General features: G+C 39.9%; 1 protein-coding gene across 1 annotated transcript; it reads right to left on the bottom strand.

Annotated features, from left to right (window-relative positions):
• Positions 1-994: 994 nt before the first annotated feature.
• LOC145327872 (A disintegrin and metalloproteinase with thrombospondin motifs adt-1-like) lies at positions 995-18,508 on the bottom strand. Its single transcript, XM_080171404.1, has 16 exons — positions 18,403-18,508; positions 9,405-9,432; positions 8,927-9,125; positions 8,625-8,657; positions 7,992-8,077; positions 7,454-7,559; positions 6,616-6,651; positions 6,241-6,320; positions 5,276-5,371; positions 4,817-4,874; positions 3,905-3,982; positions 3,405-3,505; positions 3,051-3,107; positions 2,840-2,873; positions 2,431-2,544; positions 995-1,565 (listed from the first exon to the last, which is right to left on the bottom strand). Exons 1-16 carry the CDS (start codon positions 18,469-18,471, stop codon positions 1,289-1,291), a joined length of 1,452 nt encoding a protein of 483 aa, XP_080027530.1. The 5' UTR covers positions 18,472-18,508; the 3' UTR covers positions 995-1,288.
• Positions 18,509-26,046: the final 7,538 nt, after the last annotated feature.

Below are 26,046 nucleotides of genomic sequence, written 5' to 3'. Positions count from 1 at the left end.
GCTACTATATTTTGTTTGTTTTAGAAAGTATGTTTGTAAAAAAAAACTTTTAAAAAAGAGCAGATTGTCATAAAAAATCAAGGTGAATTTTATTATTTTTGTACTTTTCAAACTGAAATCCTTATAATAAAATAATATGATGTCTGTCTGTTTGTCCGTCTATGTGTACCGAAGAATCTCGGTAACAGCTTAACCAATATGCTTCTCCTTTACAGTGTAGTTAGATGTTAAGGGGGGGGGGGACCTTTTGCACGCCACTGTCTGATGGTGTTTTTTTTAGAAGGAATAATATAAGGAAGAAGGGAGGAAAGAAAGAATTGATATTTTATTATCTACTATGGACCTCTCCTTCTTGGATATTATGCAACTTTTAGATTAATCTTTTTTTTGTGTGCAAATTTCTGCTTTTGCATTAATATGATGGTTTTAAAAGTTGGCCTAGTTACTTTGACTATTTTTTTGCATGCTGTTTCTTAGTATGCAAACTCATATTGCATATCTTATGCAATTATTATCATTCACTGAAAACAAGGATGACAACAATTAGCGAAGCACAAAAAATCGTAGATCTGACAAACAAACAAAGCTATTTTAAGTACAAATGATCAGTTCTTACGAAAAGAAAATAAAGAGAAAGAATATGTGTGAACCAAAATTAAGAAAACTTAAAATAATAACGATTACATATTTTAAATCATGACCGATAGACAGACGCATAAAACAATGTAAAGATTAGATGCGCATATGTCAAAAATTTCTTTCAGTTGCCTATAATAACAGCCAAGAAAATCACATTTCCCCCATAGCATTAAGAACTGCAGTCGAACTGACGGATAGACAGAGTTAATTATTGGGTAGATTCGCTATTAAAAATAATTAATTTGTTAATGTACAAACATATAGCTTTTTCCAGAAACTTTGAGTAATCAGTGACGCACCATCATACCATGAACTGAAGGTCTGACAGACGAAGTGAATTATTAAAGAAAAATAATTAATGTTCTTATATTTATTGATTTATCACAAATTCATTTTGCATAGTATTGCAATTAAAAAAATACACTTTAGTTTTTGCGATAAAAATATTTATTTAGACACTTATCTAATATCAATAACTGTGGTTCAGGTTTTGATTCAATAATTATGGTTTGATGAGATTTTATAAATTTCTTGCAGATTGAAGAAAATAAGAAAAATAAGATTACAATTTTACTTTTCTTAGAAGAATAATACTTTTTAAAAGTAGAAAAATTCAATTAATAAATATATTTTACTTTAGAATAAGTTATTAACAATAACTTAATCTAATCCCAAAAGATTTAAGAAAATTACAAAGTTGTTCATTACTAAAGGGTATAGGACCTCCAGAAAATTCAACAGAAGTTTCTGTTGTTGCTTTTGACGACTCAGAAGGTTCTTTGGATGTTGATGAGGATAAATAAGGTGGTCTGGGTGATTTTGGCGCTTTAGAAGTTGTTGGGGAAGCATTTGGAAACTCCACAGATTCTTGCTTTGATGGAGATGTGGCATATTTGGATCCTGGATAATCTGAGGTACAAGATCCCCTAAAAATATTTTTTTTTCTTTCTAAAGATTCAATTGTTATATCTAATATAGACTAGCATATTCCTATTTTATAAAGTAGTAAGGTTTTTTTGTCTAATGCCTAAGATCTCAATAACTACTGAACCAATTGAGTTATCATTTTAAGTAATCTTCTTATAGCTCCAAAGCGATGGTTTTATCCCATTCTATTTCTAGATATATAAATCTTGGGATGATTTAAGTTATTTTTCCACCCCCTCTCTGCCTCTTCAAACACAGAGGCTAGGAGTGTATTATTGTATAAAAGTTTTAGTAATACAGCTAACTAGTTAATAATGTATGTCAAAATAATTCATTAGCATTATATAAGATACTTAAAATAAAAAAAGATATTTCTTGAAAATTAACTTGATCATGAATATTACAGTATTATAATTTGCTGTTCTTTAAAGATAAAATAATATTGATCTTTTGGACAAAATTCACATTTATTAACTAGACTCTGTTTTCTGTAGAGTTGTAGAGGCTGTGGGGTTTTTTTTCTGGGTGTTTAGACAGAAAAGGAGAGAATTTGCTTCTCTTAATTATTCCAGGTTGTTGAACCTGATGGAAGATTGTTATGGACACTGGGTTGCCCGTTTGATGTAATCTATAATACAAAGTGGAATGATGTCTGTCTGTCTGTTTGTACCAAAGGATCTCGCTAACCGCTGAATTGATCGGGTTCTCCTTAACAGGGTAGCTTCTCATAGGTCCCGGGAAAGTTTATAACTATTTTGGGGAGGGTACCACCAAACTCCCAAGAAATAAAAAAAAACATTTAAAGTGCCACTAGAGGCCTCTATGGGCGTAGCCGCAAGTTGATAGATGAAGTATCATGACTACCTGTAACAGACTTTATCCCGAGCACAACTTGTTCCTTGTAATGGAGCACAGTTGGGAGATTTTACCATCATACTATTTCTACACCAGATAGATTCACATGGCTTATTCTCTATACTGAAATAGAAACATTTTCAAATTTTTAAACTAAAAGGATGACAATACTATTATTAAAGGAAGCCTGCAGGAAATACACCGCTCTAACTCCTAGGCTGAAATACTGCCACAAGCAGACCAAGTACCTTCAATTTGAATGATTTTTAACTCCCTAAAATGCTATTTTAAGATGTCTATAACTTTGTTATTATTGAAGCTGAAGGCTTCAAATTTAGGTTATTTGGTCTACTTGTGTGTCAATTTTTCAGTAATTAGAGAGTGGCTTATTTCTTGCAGGCTTCCTTTATATATTTACCTGTCAGTGATAAATCCAGTATAAAAGCTCCAGTCTATAAAATAAATCACATTAAACAGACTTAAATGATTGGTTTATAAATTAAAAGTAAATATCCTCATTTGCCAGTGAACAAAGCAGCAGTTCTCTGACAAAAGTTGTTACTTTTGATAATTCCATTTTGTAGAAAAGGCTATAAGTTATTCTCAATAATGATTTGTACATTTTTTACCATTCCCATAAAGAAGGCGACATTGCTGATCACCATCAAACTTGATTCCAGGTAATTCTATTAATTAAATTACAGAGTGAACACTTTTTTTTATAGAAAATGTTATTTTTACATTTATGAATATTTTTACTGGAGAAAATACCCTATAAATCAATGTCCCTCCTTACAGCTATGAAAAATGAGAAAAATGAGTGAGAACTAACTAGCTGTTGCATGGTAGAGTCTATTAATTTTTTAATGCAGATAATAATTTTTAAGCTCTCTTAGTCATCTAAAGTCTGCATATTCTCAAATAAGCTTTTTTCCGTCTGTCAACTTATGAACGAAACCATCCTTGTTTTATAATAACCTTACCTAGCTCTTTGATATTCAAAGCTTTTTGATTTGCTTTAGTTTCTTCTAAACATTTTCCATTGGGGAAGAACTTTAGACTCTCAAGAAAATTTCTTATCATCCTTTTTAAAAAGATTAGTCAAATTTAGCAAAATACCAATCAAAAATGATACATTAAGTCAAAGAAATTTTATAAATAATTTGAATACAAAAAGAAAAGGAAAAAGTAAAATTAGACAACGGAAGTGGGACCCATAACCAAACCAAAGTAACATTTATTATAAAAAGCAGAAATGCTGTTGATTAAATACTATAAATCAGTGCAAAATTATAACATGTCCTGTAGTTTTGCCTAAAAACATGTTAATTAACTTTATGCAATTAACACTCAAAACAATCTTAGTCTTAAATATTCTTAAAAAATTCTTCTTTTATTTATACTTGTTTTTTTTTATGAATAAATTAAAATTTTCAAAAAATGATTGCAATAATCTTTTGATTTAAAGAATTAATTGTGATACCTTGTAGTACATTTGGACCAGCCAGTTGCACCTGGAGATAATTTTGGTCCCATTATAAAATCATTGTGATCACAATCTCTACAAAATAAATATGTGTCTACAGTTGATTGATTACCTATTAAAAATGAGCAAGGTAAGATTTTAAATCTTTTTCCAGTATAGCTTCGTAACCGATAAATATACATCGAATTAGAACTGATCTCAGCCATAAAGAAAAATCATGTATAGCATCGTATTTTCCACGAATATTAAAATAAAAATCATAAAATTAATACAAGTTTTGTTAACCAGGACCTTCAGCCCCTTGGGTATAACAAAACTGGTTTTAATTTTATATTTTTTCATTTTAATATCCGCAGAAAGCTGTCTTTAGATTTATTGGAATTTTTTATTTATATTCTCAGCCTTGATAGAAATAAAAAATAAAAATATCTTTAGAATTGAAAAGATATACATTTCAGCAATGCTTAATAATTCAAGGTTAAAAAATTGAAACAAATAAATCACTTAAAAAACATGAGTTCTGTTAAAGTTTAAATTTTTATAATTAAGTCAACGCATCATAAAAGTACATGTTTTTACTAATTTTAAAATGTCATATAATGACCAAACCCTCAGTTATGGTTTATTTCATTTTGATAATTTACTTTTGATAATAAGACCAAAGAAAAGATACAGTTTGTTGCTTATAATCAGGGCTCGGCAGCCGCATATAAGCATCAGTTAAATCACCCTTTTAAAATAAAAATAAAAACAGCTTGAAGTCTAAACCTGTTAAAAATATGACAATCCCTCAATTAAAACAAAAATTTCAGTATCCCAATGGGTTAACATTTGATGCCTATATGTCGCAGCTGATGCTCGGCTGCCGAACCCTGCTAATAATCTAACATTCAGCTGTAAGGAATTTACCTGCCCTGTCCATACCCATCATGGTCTGAGCCAAGATTGTGTGCAAGCTCGTGAGCAACTACAATTACATTAAGTAAAAAATCATTTAAAGTTAAGCTAGAATTCATTTTTAATCATCATATTAATATCCGGTTTCGAGGTATACTGAAAAATCATGTATCCTATTGTATATTAAATAATTTTCTACGAATAAAAAAAATCATATCATTAATACCAGTTTTGTTATCCCAGGCCTTCGGCCCCTCAGATCCAGCAAAACTAGAATTAATCTTATAATTGTCTTTTATACAATCTGCTGATAGCTGTCTATAATACCATGAAATAAATAATTATTAGAAATTCAATTTCTTATGGGTAAATTTTTTTTATCATTATGAATGAATTTTAAAATCCTCCCTAACTCCATCATAAAAGTTTAAATAACTTAACAGCAACAAAGTCAAATATATTACTACTTACTAATAAGAGCAGTTGCTCCCAGAGATCTAGCCTCAGAAATTGTACAACTTGCCTCCTCACTGCACATTCCAGACATATAGGCCATACCAGAACTATCTACAAAAAAACAAGAACAATTTTGTCAAGTAGCATTGAAAATTTTCCAACTTTTTGATGGAAAGAATTGTAAAGAGAGCAATAATGACAGAGAGAGAGAGAAGACGTGCAAAAAATTGAAGGAAAAAAACATTATATCAGCTTAGGATTGGTAGAATGAAACAAATGTAAAAGTGGCTAAAGAGCAGACAAGAAAATCCCTGAGATCGGTTTTTAATAAATGCCGCGTTTTTTCGACAATTTTTTAGACATTGATTGATTGAACGAAGACGATGGGAGAGTATACAACATAAGAATTCAAAATTTTAAAATTATTATTTTAGCCATTTGTATAATATCTAATACAACTTAAATCCATTTTCGCTGCATATTTATTAATGCGTCTTTTTAGAGCTGTGTTAGACATTATACAAATGGCTAAAGTAATAATTTAAAATTTTGAATTTTCAAGTTTTGTATACTCTGTTAAAATCGTACGGGGCATTGATCTTCAAGATGGAATAAGGTTTTTAGCAGAGTATACAACTAAAGTATTCAAAATTTTAAAATTATTATTTTGGCCATTTGTATAATGTCTAATACAGATCTAAAAAGATGCATTGATAAATATGCAGCGAAAATGGATTTAAGTTGTATGGCTAAAATAACAATTTTAAAATTTTAAATTCTTATGTTGTATACTCTCCCATCGTCTTCGTTCAATCAATCAATGTCTAAAAAATTGTCGAAAAAACGCGGCATTTATTAAAAACCGATCTCTAACCTAATGCTTAAATGCTCAATTATGCCCTATAGTTAGGGGCATCCACACCAGAGAACTCAGACAAGTGGATTATTTTGAAAAGGGATAGAAGTAGATGGAATCTTACCTGGAATCTTATAGCCTAGATAATCAACAGAATAAAGATCCAGTCCTGTTAACAACAAAGCATGATCCCACTTTATAGTGCTGAAAGTTAAGATTTAATAATAAAAATTAATCAACATAAAAGTAAAACAATAGCAGGGCATATATAACTGTATGATGTCCCCATCCCGTGGACCCTGTTTCGACTTTTAAATAGGTCTTTGAATTTCAGCCAATAGCATCGTAAATATTAACACAGCAAAGTCGCTACAACAGAGTAGAAAGATCCTCAACCTTGTTGTCTGGGTTATCCATCTATTTATATTCATTACATTTATTTGATGACCAATAATTTTTGTAAAATTTAAAGTTAGATTTTTATTTTTTATAAGTTTACCTTGATTTCTTTATTCTCTTTTGAAACTCACAAAAACTGAAAGAAAAGTATCAAAGTTTCAATATTAGAAAACACAAACAGAACATTATTATATACAGAGATGGGTTTTTCAGTCTTGAATGCCGCGTTTTTTTGCCATTTTTTAGACCTGACGTCTTCCGTCAATCAATCATTATTATGAAAATGCCTCGTAGGATATTAACAGAGTATACAACTTAGAAATTCAAAATTTTAAAATTATTATTATTTTAGCCTTTTGTATAATGTCTAATAAAGCTCTAAAAAGATGCATTAATTAATATACAGCAAAAATGGATTTAAGATTATTTATTTTTTTTCTATAAAAGCCGTACCAACAAAAGCGAAATAATTAAATAAATAGTTGTATACTCTGTTTAAATCCTATGAGGCATTTTCATAATAATGATTGATTGACGGAAGACGACAGGTCCAAAAAATGTCGAAAAAACGCGGCATTCTTGACTCAAAAACCCATTAGGCTGTGAAAGGAAAGAAAGGAATAGGATGCTATAATTTTAACTTTCACATACATCAATTACTCGAAAGGAATAATTTTCATAATAGTTATTTATTGCATCGTGTAATAGACAGCTTTCCGCGGATATTAAGATTTCAAATCATAAGATAAACCCAGTTTTGTTTTCTCCGCGGGGCCAGAGGCCCTAGCTAACAGAATTATCATCAATTTTATGATTTTTAACTTTTTTATTCGTATACATGACTTTTCAGTATTGCTGATAACTGGTTCTAATCAATCAGATATTAATCAGTTTCGAAGCCATACTAGAAAATAAAATGTTAATTGGCATAGTCATACTTATCAATATATTTTTGAATATCTTGTTGTGGTGGCAGTTGAGATGGCTTCAATTGTTCAACTTTCACTAATTTAATCTCTATGTCCAGCTCAAAACTTGGATGCTCTAAATTATACAAAAGAAGAATATTAACTAGAATGAATATATTGATTCTAGTTTGGATTATGTCAAGTGAATGTACGTTAGGAAAAAACTATAGACTAATGGTGAAGGGAAGTAAGAAATTATAAAAGTTAATAAAAACGAATCTTTTCTATTATTTGGATCCGTACGTTCGTCCGTATGTCCATAAAGGTTAGCTCTTTATCATACAAAGTCTCTACAAGTGTTCGTGTTAGTTTGTTTTACCATTTGCTTTTATGGTTGTTGTCATCCTTGTATATTAGCATTTAAGAAGTGCGATAGAAGAGGAAAGGGATAGAAATACAGAAAGACACACCAAAACAACCATGTTTAACGGTAATTGAGCGTAAGAGTAATTAAAATAATAAAAAAAAAATATTTTCTTAATTTACCTATTTTATAGCATTAACTTACCAAAATACAACTGAACTGAAGATACAACAGCTAGAATTATTTTCTCTTTTACTTGTTTAAACAGTTTCCACGATGATTTGGGGTACCTTAATTTTTTTTTACATTTATATTTTCTGAGGCTATGAGTGTATTTTTCACTATAAGAAATTTTGACCTTAAAATTTATATTCAACATAATCCCTTTAATCTTTCATTTGTAAACTTTTAGGCTTGTTATTTCTGTGCTATTTTTAGATTTGTCATCGAATTGCAAGATTTCATGAGTAATTGATGGATCTTGGACAAAGTAGCTTTGGACAAAGTAGCTTCAGGACAAATTAGCTTCAGGACAGAAAAGTAGCTTCCTAAGAAAAATAGTCTCCAAAATGGCGGCCACCTGATTTATAGGTATTTTAGAATTTTGTGGATTTTACAAAAAAGGGGTTGATAGATTTTTACAATTTTCGATATTGTTTTTAAATTTTTAATAATGTTTTACAATTTTTTGGTTAGGTTAGGTTAGATTATAGGCTAGAGGGCCGAGCGCCCGCGGCTAGGCAGGCCAGGGGGCCGAGCGCTGCGGCCATGACCTTTATTAACAGTTGAGGCTACTTTGTCCTGAACCACTTTGTCCAAGATCCGTAATTGATATACCTTGATTTTATGTAATCGTGTAAAGGCTGATCACTGAAAATAAAATTGAATGATAGATAAAACAAAATGAAATATTGAATTTTTGAAAATTGATTTTTTTTAATATTAATATTAAGGATCAGGTGCAGTTCATGTTGGCAATTACTTCCTGGTTCCTGGGAATATTACATGGATTATTTCTTCCACTTCTTTCTAGATCCATTAACGTTGTAATAGTCCCAGGAACCAGGAAGCAATCGTTACCAGCAACATTTCACTATGAACTCTACCTTAGCAAATATTTAATAAAGACTTCAGCTTACCTAAATATAGCTAATTCAATAATATATTTATCAACAGAACGCTTATGCCTATTTTGTATTGATGATGTTTTATTGGCTACATCTCTTAGGCTGGGGTGGAATAAGACATCATCTTGTGTATTGATAAGATGGCGCATGTTGGGATGTATCAATATGTCGTCTTCTGTATTTAAATAGTTGTTGATCTCCACTTTCAGGTCTAAAAATGGAAAAATAAGCATAACTAACTATTTCCATTTCACCCTAATAAAGAAATGAAACTTAGAACTTCTAAATTTTATATAACTAGCGGCTACTTGGAGGGGGGGGGGGGGTCGGTGGCGTTACCCTTCCTCAAAAATAGTTATAAACCTTCCCAGGACCTATGAGAAGCTACACTATAAAAAAAGAACCACATCGGTTCAGCGGTTAGCGAGATCCTTCAGTAGACACAGCATAAGAATACTGTTTTTGACTTTTTATATTCAAATTAGTTTACCTTCATTATGTGTACTATTGTGAATTCTAAAAGAATAATCAATTTTGAATTGTTTTCTAGTATAGCTAGAATAGGATACAATTCTGGTAAGCCGAGCGTTCTCGGCCCACGGGGTAACGAGTTCGAATTCAACGAGCCCTAGCCTTTAAGTATTCTACCAAACAAACAAGCAGGATTCAATCATACAGAAATTATATATTTAAACTGAATAATATTTACAAGTTATGTTTACTATATATATACAACAAAATATAACAATGGTTAGGTTTGAAGGGGGTGTGGGGCGCTAGGGCTTAGCGCCCGACGGTAGACAGGCTGTGGGGGCAGCGGTGGTAAAAGGGGAGGCAGCGCCTCCCGATTATATAAGCGCATGAGGGACTCGTGATAGTTGCATGTTCAAGTCCCCTCCCCACATTTAGGCAGGCTAGTTTGACCGCTGGGTGCGGGGTCAACAGCGGTCATGAGATGGATAGTGATATAATAGGATTAGTGCGGGGGGTTTGTTATCATAAGTCACAGCGAAGCAATTCTGTAAACGGCCTGTCCGTCTGGGTGTCGTATTACCACAACCTCCCCTTCAAGGGTTGCGTGGCTCCTGAGCCACCAGGCCTTGAACCTGGGGATACGACAGCCGGCTCCTGCGCCGGACAGGCAGTTCTTGGGGCACAGCTCGATGGAGGACAGCTTGGGCTACACAGGCTCCCTGGGACACTCGTTGCTCGGTCTGACTGTGGTTGGTGATCAGCATTGTCAGCTCCTGGTTGGCTTCTAGGCGTGGGTTGGCAACGGCCAGGCCTCGCCGCTGGAAATTTTGCCTCGTCTGCAGGATCAGTTCTGTCGCGGCTGGTAGCTGGACACGGAGGCCTAGGCAGACTCTGGTGGTTCCTAAGGGTGGAATGGTGATGGCAAAGGGTGCATAGAATTCCATGGGGGCGCCTGCTTGATTCAGGTTGCTTGGTCTCCTAGCTCCTACCCGGATGGGGATGGCTGTCATCAGCAGGGGGCACATGGCTTCTTCTTCTTCTTCTGGGGCGGCCTCTTCCATCGCAGTGGCTGGTTCTTCTCCTACAGGCTCGCTACTGGCTGGCAGGTTCTCCATGTCCGCGTCAGGGTTCCAGATGGCATCTCTGAGTGGCTCTGGAGCGGGCGGAAGCGGCGGTGGTTCGTTGGGCTGCTCCTGCAGGTTTTCCTCCACTGGGTCACGATCTTGGCCGCTAGGCTGTGGGGCGGCTGCGGCTGGCTGGTGCACTGGGAACTCTCCTGGGTTGCTAGCTGCGGGCGCCGCCGCTCCAACTGGCAGCTCGGTGGCATCCTCGTCGCCGTCCACGTCAACTTGGATGTCTTCTGGGATCTGGTGGGCAGTCACATCTCCAGTGTATTTGCGCAGTCGGCCTACATGCGCGGTAACTTCTGAGATTCTGGCTACTGGAGAGGCAGGTTTAATGACATAATGGACTTCTGTAGCTTTCCTCACTACTTTCCAGGGGCCAGTCCATCTCTTGGTAATCTTGGCTGCCTTCCCTGGCACCAGGCGGGGGGCCAGGTACCAGACCAAGTCTCCAACCTCATACTTGGCCGTGCCTTCGTAAGCTGCCGCGCTCCTCCTGATGGCTCCCTCCTCCTTCTGCTGGATGGCATCATACACTGCATAGTAGCGCTGCAAGAGAGCTTGGACGTTGGCTGGAACTGAAGCATATTCGGTCTCTGGCAGCCGCAGCACCATGTCCACCGGAAGTTTGGCCTCTCTCCCAAAGAAGGCCAGGAACGGGGTCACACCAGTGGATCTGCAGGCCTTGGTGTTGTAGGCAAAGGCGATGGCAGGCAGGTGTGGCTCCCAGTTGTTATCGTCTCTGTCTAGGAACAGGCGCATGCCTGTGTTGAGCGTCCTATGAAACCTCTCCACTCGGTTGGACTGCGGGTTGTAGGGTGGTGGATGTGTCAGGCCAATCTCGAGCCGGGAGGCCAGTTCCTGGAATACCTGGCCGGTAAATTCCATTCCATTGTCGGAATGGATCTTCAGGGGGCATCCGAACGTGGCCAGGTGGCGGTGCAACAGGGCTTCAGCCACCGTGAGGGTGCGCTTGTTGGGGATGGCGTAGAGGCTGACAAACCGGCTGAATCCATCTTGGCAGGTGAGGATGTAGCGGTTCCCAGCTGGGGTCTCTGGCAGTGGCCCCACCAGGTCGATGAATAGGACCTGCTGTGGATACCCCTGGCGGGAGGGCACGTGGATCCCCTGCTTAAGCCTCTCCTTGGTAACTTTCTGGACACACTCAGGGCAGGTTTGTACCATCAGGCGGACGTCACGGGCCAGGTTGGGCCACCAGAAGTGCATGGCAACGCGGGCGATAGTTGCGTCCATCCCAAAGTGCCCAGCCATGGGGGTCCCATGGGCTAGAAAGAACGCGTCCTGCTGGAGGGCCGAAGGCAGCAGGTATCTTGTCCTCTCTCCTGTCAGAGTCTGGTCAGTGGTGGTGAGGCAGCCGTGCTCGTCAAGCCCCAGGGCTGGGAAGCGGCTGGCGTACTGCTGCTCGTCTCGTTCCTTGCCACGCAGCTCAGCCTTGGTTGGGGCCTTGCCATCAGCCACCCATTGGCGGACACGGAGCAGGAGGGGGTCCTGTGTCTGGGCTTCCAATACTCTAGCTGAATCCAGTCGGGCGGCGGGAGGCCAGCTAGCTGCGGCCTCCCCTAGCTGGCAAAGGTTGTGGATATACTCAGCCTGCTCTGCTAATTCTTCGGCGCTAGCCGTTGGCATGTTGGCATCTTCCCGGCGGCTGAGGGCGTCGGCGTTGGTATTCTGGGTGCCAGGCCTGTGGCAGACGGTAAAGTCTAAGGCCCCTAGCTCCTCCTGCCAGCGGGCCACCATCCCTGTGGATGTGTTCAGTGATTTCATCTGTAGCAGGGCAGAGGAATCAGTGTTGATCTGGAAGCTGCGGTAGGACAAGATGCCGTGGAATTTTCGGATCCCATAGATAATGGCGGCCATCTCTCCCTTCCAGGACGGGTAGCGCGTCTCAGGGTTGGTTGTCTTGCGTCCCACGGCGGCAATCAGCCTCTCCTTGCCCTCCTGGCATTGACTCAGTATGGCAGAGATGGCGCGGCTGCTGAAATCTGTGGTGAGCTGGAACACTGCTGGTAAATCAAACCTGGGCGGCGCTCGGATGGGGGCCTTGCGGAACTTGTCCTTGAGTTGCAGCAGCTGGGCTTCCATCTCAGGCGTCCAGGTTAGGGCCTTGGCCGTCTTCTGCCGATTCATCTCGTAGGTGAGGTCTGCATACTCTGGGATGAACAGGCGGTAGTATCCAAAGAAGCCCAGCAACGCCAGCAAATCCTTGGGGGTGCTAGGGGCTGGCCAGTCCAAGATGCGGTCAATATAGTCCTCTTGCATGGCTATCCCCTCACGGCTGAGGGTGTGACCCAGATAATCCACCTTGGATCGGAACAACTTGGTCTTGGCTGGCTTGAGGCGGATCCCTCCCCTACGGTGGGCTTCCAAGACCTCTCGGAGCCTGGCCAGGTGGGCCCAGGTATCCTGATGGAAGGTCAGGACGTCGTCAAGGTATGACTGGAGGTTGGCTGTGCCTAGTGGGTTTAGGACCCCTGCAATAAACCTGGAATAGACAGACGGTGCCGTAGCCAGGCCAAAGGGCATCCTTTTCCATTGATACAAGCCCCTGGGGGTGGTGAAGGCGGTGCAGGGCCGGCTATCCTCAGACACACGGATGGTGTAGTATGCGGCCACCGCGTCTAGAGCACTGTAGACACGGTGCCCGCCAGCTCGTTCCACCAACTGCTGGATCCTAGGCAGGGGGTAGCTGTCCAGCTCCAGACACTTGTTGAGGGCTCTGTAGTCGACGGCCCAGCGGGTGCTCCCGTCCTTCTTCTTGATGGGCACCAGGGGGCTGCTCCAGGCGGAGTCCGACGGCTCTATAACTCCTTCCTGTAGCCAGGTGTCCAGTTGTTTCTCCAGTTCAGCCTCTTGCCGCGGGTTCAGATCCCTCAATCTCTGGCGGATCGGCTGGGTCCCTGGCTTGAGGCGCAGCTGCAACTCAACCACATCTGTGCAGCCAGGGGTAGAATTGGAGAAGACGTCCCTGTACTCTGACAACGTAGTCCAGACCTCCTTCTTGAGCAAGGGGTCCTTGCGTAGGAACTCATTGTCTTCCATCTCCAGGGCCTCCCACAACTCCTGCATGTCTATAGGCTCAGCAGGTTCTTGGAACGAGTGGAGACGCGGGGGAGGCGTATCAGAGACCTCTAAAATGTCAGGTTTGACCAGCTCCCCTGCCACTGGGAGGCCAGCATCCAGCAAGAGGGGCACCTCCCCCTCATTGACCACCAGTACTCTAAACACAGTGGCAGAGCCAGGCCTGTGGGCATACAGGCCCTCTGGAATAACAAGGTCCTCCCCAAACCTCTGTTCTGGGGCAGCTAGTTGAATGGCATCCTTGGTGCGATGGCCTACTAGCTCAACAGGGACCGCCATAACCCCGCGGCCAGGCAGGACCACCCGCTTGGCTGTGCGGAGCTGGGGTGGTTGACCGTCAGTTGGAGTGACAGCGCTTAGCCTATACGTGGCTGGTGCGGGGTCAGCCTTGGCTCCGGGACCCACCGGCCGCGACTTGACGGGCTCGGCTTCTGGAGGGGCTGACGTGTCGGAGCCATGCGTGGCTCCGGGGGCGTCCGGCCACGATTTGACGGGCTCGGCGCTGGGAGAGGCCAAAGTGCTGGGTCCAGCTTTGGCTCCGGGGGCGTCCGGCCGCGACTTGACGGGCACGGCGCCGGGAGAGGCTGGGGCCTGAGAGTTGAGTGTGGCTCCGGGTACATCAGACCGCGACTTGACGGGTCTGGACTCGGGCTTGGCTGGTGGACTGGCTGGAGGTCCCAGGTAGAGGGGGCCAGGTGGACACGGCTGGCCGTTGATAAAAATGTCGGCGGAGAAGATTGGTTCTGGAGGGCTGGCAATCTCAGGAAACGTTGTTGGCAGGCTCTCCCTTGGCACCTTGGGCACTGGGGGCAACCCCATGGCTAGCAGGTTAGCTCCCTTGTGTGCGTTGAGCTCAGCGTCCACCCAGTGTGTGCCTTTCTCAACCACACGCGGCTGCTCAGGCAGGGGGCCTGGCAGAGGCCCCTCATAGCTTAGCTCTCTCTCGGCTGTCTCCCGGTCAATGGGGACGCCACGGAGTGGGATAAACTCCCCACGCACCCACAAGCAAGGTGGTTGCATGTCGAAACAGAGCCTAGTTCCGAACTCCTTGAGAAAATACCCTCCTAGGTTCAGAGGGTGTGAGAGATTCCGGACCACAGTCACGTGGTATAGATGGAGTATAAGAGTGTGTGAAACTGCCATATATAACTCTTTTAATTTTCCGATTACCTGGAGGGGCTGGCCTTCCTCATTAGCAGTCAGGATCTGGGTGTTGTCCGGAATCAACATGCGTTGCACGCCCATCGCGTGCATGAGATGCTCAGAAATTACAGCAGACCCTGGTACCCGGTTGCCAGAATCAATCATGGCATCAACCTGTACATGCTGGGCAGGGTCAGGAGTAGGAAACCTCACCCTGACATGGCAGGGGAAGTGGAGGTCCTGCCCTTGAGACAAGGGGGCCTCTCGTTCGGCTGGGGTTGGCAGAAACTTTGGTGGTGGCCGCACCGCAGCTATGGTGGTATCGCTTACCATGGTGGCTTAGACTGTAGCTTCGAATCACTAGAGCTTATTAATTATCACTTGGTCAACAATTTTATATTTATTTTTATCACTTGGTTGACATTTATACACACTGATGTGTTGTTATCACTAGGAGCTCTAGGTGTGATTCTGGAAGCACTGGCAGCAGGGAATGTCCGTCCTGCAAGGTTCAGAGGGGTGACGGCGGTAGGGAATGACCTGTCCTACAGCGCCGCTGGTTCGAATCCCGAAAAATGGCGGCAGGGAATGGCCCGTCCTGCAGCGCCTCGGGTTCGAATCCTGGGAGGCAGCGGCAGGGAATGTCCCGTCCTGCCGTGCCTGTGGCTCAAAATCTGCTATCCGTCGCAGTGGTAGGGCTTACTTGTGTGCTGAAGCTTCGCAGCCACACATTGCCTTCTTAGGGAGACCAGCACACAGCTGTCTGTCTCGTAGGTTTGGCCGGGGTGTCCTGGGGCTTGTCCCAGCTACACTTGCCAATTTAGACTCAGTTCTGTGGCCGTCTGAGCTAAATTATCCGATTGCCGTGGCTGCGCACCTAGCGCTACTCCTACACGACACGGAAAAAGCGTCTTAACTGGCGCTTTTAGCAGGCTAAATCTGCTTGCCGTAGGCCAGAGGCCCACATATTGCGTTCAAAATAATGGAAATTCGACCTAAAAAGGCCGTCTCACGGGTCAGTTGGCGGCTGATTGTCCCCTTACTTGCCAAAGGGTCCAATCAGAGGTAGAATAGGCTAGTTTCTGTAAGGCTCGATTGAAACACGCTGACACCAAGTTCTGGTAAGCCGAGCGTTCTCGGCCCACGGGGTAACGAGTTCGGATTCAACGAGCCCTAGCCTTTAAGTATTCTACCAAACAAACAAGCAGGATTCAATCATACAGAAATTATATATTTAAACTGAATAATATTTACAAGTTATGTTTACTATATATATACAACAAAATATAACAATGGTTAGGTTTGAAGGGGGTGTGGGGCGCTAGGGCTTAGCGCCCGACGGTAGACAGGCTGTGGGGGCAGCGGTGGTAAAAGGGGAGGCAGCGCCTCCCGATTATATAAGCGCATGAGGGACTCGTGATAGTTGCATGTTCAAGTTCCCTCCCCACATTTAGGCAGGCTAGTTTGACCGCTGGGTGCGGGGTCAACAGCGGTCATGAGATGGATAGTGATATAATAGGATTAGTGCGGGGGGTTTGTTATCATAAGTCACAGCGAAGCAATTCTGTAAACGGCCTGTCCGTCTGGGTGTCGTATTACCACACAATATCAAAATTTAAATGCATTTTTCAAATAATGAAATTTACAATTGGTATCATGAAAATGAGCCATATTTTATAAGAATGAATAGTGTATCATCAATAAGAGTATGATTTTTTTGTTGTTAAATAAAAAACACTTGTACATATGGAATTAAAATGTATGATACATAATTATGAGGCCCTTGAACTTACTTTTAATGAGACAGCAATATGATTACATAATACACTTGAAATAATTCCAAAAAAGTAAGTTTTGATAAATGCATTTTATTAGTAACTTTTGTTTAAACTCTAAACTGAAACTTACGATCACACACATCCCCAATAAAATAGGTCTTAACTATACAAAGATCAGTAAGAATATTTACTGAAAATAAAAGCCCTATCGGTTCAGTGGTTGGCAAGATCTTTAGCTTAAGACAGATATTGTTTTAGCTTGTGTTATCCTATAACATAAAGTAGCAAGGCTTTTTTTACTGAATCAAAAGTTCTTTGATACTACTTAAAAGATTTAGTTCTACATTTTAGTGAAGATTTACATAGGTCCAGGGATGGTTTTAGGTTTTCTTATCTTTATATTAAAGCCTTATGATGGATTTAGGCTATTTTTGTGCCCTTTCCTTACAATAAATCGCCCCTTGAAACTAAAGGTACAGTCGATAGTGTATAATAAAGTACAAATTATCGTTGAGTCCTTGTGTTTCTTTGAATTAACACATAATGTGTTTCTGAACATAAAAAAAATTTAAATCGCGAATATTTCATTGAAACTATCTAAGACAAGGATTGATTTTCTGATAAACAATTGTAGTATGAGCGATATAAAATAATTGACAGAAAATTATCTCATTTATTTTTTCAGTTAAAGTTCGTATTTCTACATCAGTAAAGCTTTTCTAATTATCATTCTGCTTATTTAATTATTCTTGTTGCCAGTGTCCGGCAGCTGAACGTCTGCCGCGACTAACCTTAAATTTAAATCTGTTTGGATGCTTTGATGAAAGAAAGGGGAATTGTCATATTTTGGTCCGGTTTAAACTTTCAGCTGATTTTAAATTATAAACGGTAATATGCGGATGACTCGCGGCTACCGAGCCTTGTTTCTCGCTATATTAATTTATACAGGCATTTTAATCAACATTAAAAGAATGCCTATAACTTTTTTGTCAAAACTTTTCTGGAATTTTAATGATTTACTTCTATTCTAATTATATGAAGATTCACGTAAATAAACGTCTAAAGCCATAACATATAATATTGATATTTATCTGAATACAATTCCGTGCTTCGCTATTTTACATATTTACGTGTTGTCATTCTTGTTTTAATTTATTCTTTGCGGCATTTCATTTTGTATAAGGTAATGACTCATTTTTGAAAATAAAAATACTGTTGAAATAAAATAAAAAAGAATAACACTTGTGATGAATAATATTCATATCATTATCATTACTATTAGTGTTGAAATAAAAAATTCCATTATGGCTCCTGTATTGGTCATTTTAAAGCTCTTTCAGTCTTCGGAACGAAATTTTTCTTTCAATTAAAGGTCCGTTGTACAGATACGGAAATCTGACAGCTCCGAAGCAAAATTATTTCCGAATCCCCCCAACCTACTCCATTTTTTTTTATAAAAAAGAGTACAATAAAACCACCGCAGGACCAGTAGCTATATTTTATCTATAGAAGAGTAGATCACAATCGGTTCAGCGGTTGCCAAGATCTTAAGTTTTAGACAGACATCATTCTACTTTGTATTGTAGATGTTTGATTTTAGATTTGAATCATGTAAAAAAAAACAGATAGTTTTGAATATCTACCAAATAATAGGAATAGGTATACAAATTTCACTAATACTCAAAACGAAGCTCTTTATAGTACCTATTAAAATGACGTCATACATTACTAATGACAATTACACAGTCTAAATTACCAATAGCAGGCCAGAATACATTTTAATTGGCTAATAGTTGGACAGTATGATGTCATTTTTTATAGGCACTGTAAAAAGCTTCTCTCAATACTAATCCAATCAAAATTGATTCCTTTGAAAATGTGTTGGAAACTCTGTAAGGTAGAAACATAAAAATTGTATAGTTACAGCTATCCATCTCATTTTGTCTAATAACAAAGTATAGGTTGGATATAATATACATTTCGTTGGGAAATAAATGAATAACTACTTGGCCCAATTGGTGGGGACCTTTTTCGTCTGCTAGCAAATTGTTTTTTGCTCTTTTGTAGCTACTTGGCTGTGTTTATGTTTTTTCCCGCTATTGGCTGATATTCGAATCTTAATTAATTAAATACATACCTATTTTTTGCCATCCAAACAATTTTTACCCAAAATACCTTTCACGTCAAATGAATGTCCCAAGGGGTATATCTAAATTACCTATCCCAGAGGTTGCCATATATAATCTCTTCAAACACTTCGCCCCTTGGAGTGGCTCTGTTAATGAAGAAGTAGGAATCGAAGAACAGAAAAATACCATAAAACCGATCGAAGACATTAATAAAAAATTAAAATAGCCGGGTAATATGTGAAGCTTCTTTAAAAACTCAATCGGTTCAGAAATTACCGAAATCTTGAGCTACAGACAAAAAACCTTACTATTTTGTATGATAGGATTAATAATGTAAATAAATACATATGAGGTCGTCTTTTTAGAAAATCAACAGAAATCGAAACACAATTTCAACTTTAACTTTCACAATAACGTTTGAAATAGTACTAAATAAAAATCACTACACATAATATGAAATAATAAGGTTACTGCCTATGAATAATGTTAAATAGACTGCAAGGGCAAACTAAAAATGATATAAATACAATGTGAAAAATACTTCACGTTCACTTATGTTGTTAATATATATAGAAGAATGAGTAATGATTTTTTTCAGGGGTGTGGAGCTCTACTGATTTAGTAACTGACTTCTAAATCTAATGATATATCATATCCAAAGTAATAGAATCAGGGATCTTAAGGGATAAGACAATGGAATTTAAATTTGTATACATACATCCGCAACAAATATAGACAAGATTACCTTCCTTGAGATTAAAATCATACATAACATAACATTTACATAACATTTATTTTAACTTTAGCATAGTTAAATACATTTAATAAAAATATAAATTATTAATTGTAATACAAAAGCAAGGAATCACAAAGTCAACTAGGACCGTACAAATGCATAATCCCTAATTTGTTTATAAGATTTTGTTAATACTTGGATATATAGATATTTGTTGGTTAAGGAATTTAGATAATATTTTTATACAAACATTTAAAAACATAAAAATATAAGAATTATTAGATATCGGAAAAAATATTTTTTAAGAGTTATCATTGGTTGAAAAGTTTATCAAATTTAAAGATCAGTTGGAGAAGATGATTAAAGTCCCTCCACAGATTTTGACGTCATACGATAAAATAACCAATGAGAGGCCAGCATAAATTTTACCAATTACAGTGTATGGCCTCTCATTGGCTATTCTATCGTATGACGCAAAAATCTGTGGAGGGACTTTAATTATCTTCTAAGTTGGAAGTCTAAACCTAACACAAATTTTGGCAATCCCTCTTTTCAAAAATTTTTCAAATTAAATTCAATTAAATTAAACGGGTTAAGATTTGAGCCTTAGTCTCGGCTGCCGCGCCCTACAAGAAACCAAATGCAGAATATCTTATACTGAAAGTTCCTGATATTTGAAGCAGAGAGTCTACTCTAGATTTCACTTTAGATGCTCGCTCGTCCGTCATTCTGTCAGTTCCTCTGGCTGTCAGTCCGTCTGTAGCGCCATGCTTAATATTTTGATGAATGAGCATCTAGTGCAAGTGTATGGTTTACTTAGTCCGTCGGTAATCATGCTTTAAAAGATATATTTAGATACCTATTCAACTCAGTATGTCCGTTTGACAATCCATGATATTTGTTTGCTTTGCTACTTGAAAAAACAAATAATATAAATTTTTTTTTACATAGCACTGCATCTCTGCTTTATTTCCATGTTACAGGTGTATTTTATTATGAAACAATAATATTTCATTTATATACATTTTAAAAACTTTTCTCGTATTCATTCGAATCCGGTGGATAGGAACCGGTTCTCATCCATACGAAAAAACTATGTCTAGCATCGTATTATATCCAGTTTTCTACGAATAAAGAAATGTACAATCATAAGATTAAAACCAGTTTTTTTAGCCGGTGCCTTAACGAATCATACGAATCCGGTGGATAGGAACCGGTTCTCATTCATACGAAAAAACTATGTCTAGCATCGTATCATATCCAGTTTTTTACGAATATAGAAATGTACAATCATAAGATTAAAACTAGTTTTTTTTAGCCGGTGCCTTCGGCACCACGGGGCTAAAAAAACTAGTTTTAATCTTATAATTGTACATTCTAAATCCGCGGAAAGCCGTTTATAATACGATACGAGAAATAACTATTAGTATATATTAAAGAAAATCGGTAAAATCGACATATTTGTTTAAAAGTTCATATAATAGCAAGCATCATAAACATGTTTATTTCTTATTATTTGAAGTGTTTGAAAAAAAAGTATTTTTGATTTGAGTAAGCTGCTATTTTTGCTATATATTTATGATTTTCTTTTTCTTTTAATGTTCTATATTATTCATATTCTATGAATTCGCGTAATTTATGTTACTTATTCTTAGGAAAATCGATATGTTATTACATGTGGATGTTGCACCAGATTTTCTTGTACTCGGATAAAGTAATGCTCATGTTCACAGCTGGATAAAATAACGATACCTTTCATCCACCCTCTTTACCCCCTCCCCTCCTACTGGATGAACAAACTGACCAATAGGTGAAATTGACGACAAATTTTCCTCTGTCAATATATCCTATATCCATTGCTAAGATCTTGATCTTGATAAGGCTTTCAGCTTCTTGAAGCTCCGCCTCCCCTTGTTATTGATATTTCTTCTGGTGTCTGGCCATATTTGTGAGTGAAAGTATTCGTCCGCATCTGTTACAGGGGCCATTTTTCGCTACATAGACCCTTGCTTGTCTTTGTTCTTGTTGAGTTTCTTGTCCCTCCCTCTCCCTGCAAGTTCTCTTGTGTCTTGCTAAGTTCGCCTTACTAATATATTTATCACAGTAGTTGCATTTTCTTTGGTTATCTCTGTCAGGTACTATTCCATCACAACTTTTTTTGTGATTCCATAGGTTCGCCTCTTGTTGGAAGACTTGGTTGCATTTATCACAGGTGAAAGTTACTTTCTGACTAGATATATAATGCAATCTTTTGGCATGGACGGCCAGGCCTGCCTTGCTTAGACAGACTTTACCACACCCTTCAAAGTCACATATTAGGGATTCATCCTCTGTTCTTGTGATGTTTCTTTCAATCCTCTCCTCCTGGTTCTTGTTCCCCAACTGTTTCTCCCACTTGTCTAGGTGCTTCATCCTTGCCTTGACTAGCCTCTTCCATGTCTTTCTTTCAGTGAGTGTACTTATCTTGGTATAGTCCCACCCTGCTTCTTTGACTAGCTTCTTATAGAAAAGAACGGTCTTTCTTTTCTTACCTGGAACCTTGGGTAGATCCTCCAACTGCTCCATCCACCCCAAGGTGACAGATTTGACAATCCTGTCATCCTCCATCCTCATCAGGTGACCTAGTCTCTCCAAGCATCTCTTCTCCACCTTAAGTCTAATGGATTTGACCCCTAGCTCCGACCTGACATCCTGCATGTTCACTCCCTCCTCCTGCATCTGGATCAGGGGTGGTTTATTCTTCCTGCTCCAGATGTATCTGTACATGCGGTCAACACAGCTCTGGAGTTTCTTGATATCTCTTAATTGCCAGGTACGTACATGGCAGTCAAAGAGCATCGTGCTCTCGACACAAGCCTGCGTGATCTGGGCCTGGGCCTTTTTGGACAGTTTTGAGCCTCTAAGCTGTCCTTTGACCTTAAACCACGCTGCTCCCGCCCGTTTCTTCCGCTGCTTGATATCGTTGTCTGGTCCTAGCCAGGTTCCCAACATCTTTCCTCCCTCCTCCGTCCCAAATAACACCTCCTCCTCCTTGTCATCATTGTTCCTTTCTTCATACCAACCCATCACCTCCTTAATAGCTGGTAATCCGATCTCCATCTCCTTTCTGCATCCTATAACCGACGTATCATCTGCAAACAGCTCCTTGTCAATACGAATCCTCTTGGCCTCCGAATTTGGTTTCTCCCAGATCTTATCTGATGGGATTAATGATCCTGGGACCCATTTGTATGCAATCCCTACCTCTAAACCTGCCTCCTCTGCTTTTCTCTTTCTGTTGTCGGCAGCTACTCTCATAACTACCTGATGGTAAACATTAAAGAGCACCGGAGATGATGGATCTCCCTCTCGGAGCCCTCTGGCTGGCACCCATGGGTCACTCATACCCTCTCTGCCTCTGACTTTGTACTCTGTACATTCGTGAAGTCCTTTCAGAACCCTCAGTGCTTTTGGTCCCATGCCATACTTGGTCAGGATTCCCCACAGGGCAGGTTTATTTACCCTGGGGTAGGCCTTTCTCAAGTCCAGGAGCCTCGCCACTGGAACTGTCTCTGGATCCTGTCTCTGTCCTTGCGCCTCCATCCTCCGTCTCAAATCTGTTGCATCCTCATGAATCCTTATCATCACCTGAGTTGCATCTGCTGTTGACCTTCCTTTCCTAAAACCCGACTGATCATCATCAAACAGCTCCAACTTCTCCGCCCATATTCTAATTCTGTTCGCCATTATCCTTGCTAAAATTCTGCTGCCCATGGCCAGCAGTACCACTCCTCTGTAATTGTCTCTCAGATTTCTATCACCTTTCTTGTGTAGTGGAACAACTATACCAACCTTCAACTCCTCCTCCCACTTGTCAGCATCATTTTCAAACATAAACTGGACAAGTCTTATAATCCTCTCTGTCACCTCCTCTCCTCCTTTCATCAGCATAATAAGTCTAACTCCATCTTCTCCTGGCGCTGAGTCTCTCATCTTTCTCATCTCTGTCAGGATTTCTTCTCTTTCTGGAGTGGCCTCTAGCATTTCACTCCATTCTCTGGCTCTGTCTGTGTTGCTTATGTCTGTTACTCTGTTTACGGCTCTCTCAATTTCATCTGGTGTGTTTTCAAATCTTTCTTCAGAGACTTTTTTAAAATGTTCTCTGAATTCTTCTTTGGTAATTGTTGTAGAGTCTGTCGGGCCCTTCCACTCACGTCTTCCCAGGTCTTTCAGCACTTTATACATTTTGCCTGAGTCGCCTCTGCCTTCAGCTTCTTGGCATTCTCTGATTCTGTCGTCCCACCATTCCGTCTCCCACCTCCTTGTCTCTCTCTTCATTTCGCGTCTTGCCTCTCGTAACGTTTCTCTGGCACGCTCCATTTCTCCGTCCATTTCTTCTCCATTCTGTCTGGCTGTTTCTGCAATCCTGTTACGCTCGGTTACAGCGCCAGTAATCCTGCTTTTCATGCGCTGTAGCTCCTCCTCCTTACCGACCATCCAGGGATTTTCAATCCTTCTCTCTGACTCTCCACAAACTTCTTTAGCTGCTTTAGTCACTATCTCCATTATCTCTCTGTATTTTGTTGTTTCGGCCATCTCATTTCTCTCCATATTTTCTGTGAGTTCGTTTATCTTTTGTCTGTACAGTAGCGCCGTTTCCGTTTCCTTCAATTTTTCCCACCTGATTTTTGGTATCTTTTTCTTCACCTGTGTCTTCCAGTGCCATTTCTTGATCTCCAGTACTAACTTTTTCGGTTTATGATCTGAGATTGTCATTTCCCCGACTGTATTTAACTTTCTGACATACCTATGCCTGTCTTCTTGCCTCATGATGAACCCATCGATCTCGTACCATCGACCTAGCATCCTGTTGAACCATGTACCGCGTTTTTTCTGATTGAAAAAACTGTTGAGATATGTTAATCCCTGTTCTTGACACCATCTGATCAGCTCCCTTCCTCGTTCATTGGAAACTCTGAGACCAAACTTCCCCTTGACACCTTGCACCTCCTCTCCTCCTCCTACATGCGCATTGAAATCTCCTCCACAGACAAATATGTTTCTTCTTGCCCACTGTTTGTGCTCTGCTAGAATGTCTCTCTCAATCTCAATCTCATCCTCGTTATTACCCGTAAAAACCGGTAGGTAAACCGCCGTTAACGCCAGACCTCTCGTTATCACTGACACTGCTCTCTTGTTCAACTTTTTTGCTTGACCATTGTCACACCACCCTTGCAGTAAATCTCCTCTTAACACTACTCCAGCTCTTTCTGCAAACACTATCGCCGTCAAATTTTCTCCTTCACCAAACCACGCTACACCTTCTCTTTCTGCACGCACCTCACTCAACAACACTGCATCCCACTTCTCTTTCCTTGCCTTCTCTGCCACCTTTCTTGCTTTAGCTTTATTCATCCTTCCAAGGGACATCCTTTGTACGTTCCAGGTTATAATGTTGTATTTTGTTGTCTTATCTGTCGTCTTCTTTCTCTTTTCTTGTCTTTTTGCCCGCCTCCTTTCCCTCCTAGCTTGCTTCCCCTCTTCAGTTTTGTTTCTCCCAGGCCCCGGATTGGGGTGTATCGTCTGTAGCCTTAGTCTTATTGTGTTTGTTAACTGTCTTTCACTCTTAACACCATCCAAAATGTCGCCCACAAGGGGCCTTCGCCACGAAATTTTTATAGAGAGGGGCGGAGTGGCTGGGTACGCCCCCCTCTGTTGCCAAAAAAAAAAAAAAAAAAGCACCATGGCTGTCCTCCCATGTCGGGTCTCCTTCCTGGTTCGCTTCTCCGGCCTCCTGGATTCTTTGCCGCCAGTTTTGTTGCCAATCCTGTCGTTCCCGCTGGTCCTGCGGGGAAGGGATCCATTTGCACCAGCTCCATTGCTAAGAACATGACATGATAGGGACAGCGTCAACGTCATAAAAATACGTCTATTATCCATCTCTTTTTAGGCTTTTCCTTTCCCACTTCTCCTCTCATCCTTCCTCTTTGCCGTATTTTTATGACGTCACACCAGACACTTTGCGTAATTTCCACTATTTTCTATATCCATTGCTAAGAACATGACATGACATGATGAAATATTTGTAAAAACAATGTACGTGGTGCATTATTTGCCAAATGTACCACTTTTCTGCACTACCTCTCCGATTTTGTTAATACTCTATATTTTGGTCCGCTGGGTCATTCAAGGATGCTGGATGGCCAAAAAAAAGTTTCAGAGTCCTTGGATGTCTAGATATCTAGCTATCTATGAAGGTAGGTAACAAAAATGTAAAAAACACCCATTTTTTCACAATTTTAAAAATTAATTTTTTCATCAATCTTACATCCAATCTATACATTTTATACACCAAAAAGATCGTTTATTCACGTAAAAAGCGCTAATAATGCTATTTTGGCCAAAACTCTAATTTTACAGGGTGTCCAACAAAAAGTGTATTTTGGATATCTAGCGTAATACCCAAAATACCTGTCCGAAAAAAATCATTTTTTTTGGCTTAAATCCTGTGTTTTATCTGTGTGCATATGTGGTATATAACGGTTTGGACCACCCGGGACTATAAGGTTGTCAAATTTCACTTTGGGACACCCTGTAAATGTGATTTTTGCGTCTGTAGAGCTAAAACTTGGTCCAAATTGGCTATTTTTTTCAAATTACTCTAATATGT

The sequence above is a fragment of the Acartia tonsa genome, chromosome 9 (assembly GCF_053477335.1).
Source record: "Acartia tonsa isolate MP-2025a chromosome 9, ASM5347733v1, whole genome shotgun sequence".
NCBI lineage: Eukaryota > Metazoa > Arthropoda > Copepoda > Calanoida > Acartiidae > Acartia > Acartia tonsa.
Note: the sequence above shows the minus strand (reverse complement) of the source record. Positions and strands in the feature narration are given on the sequence as shown.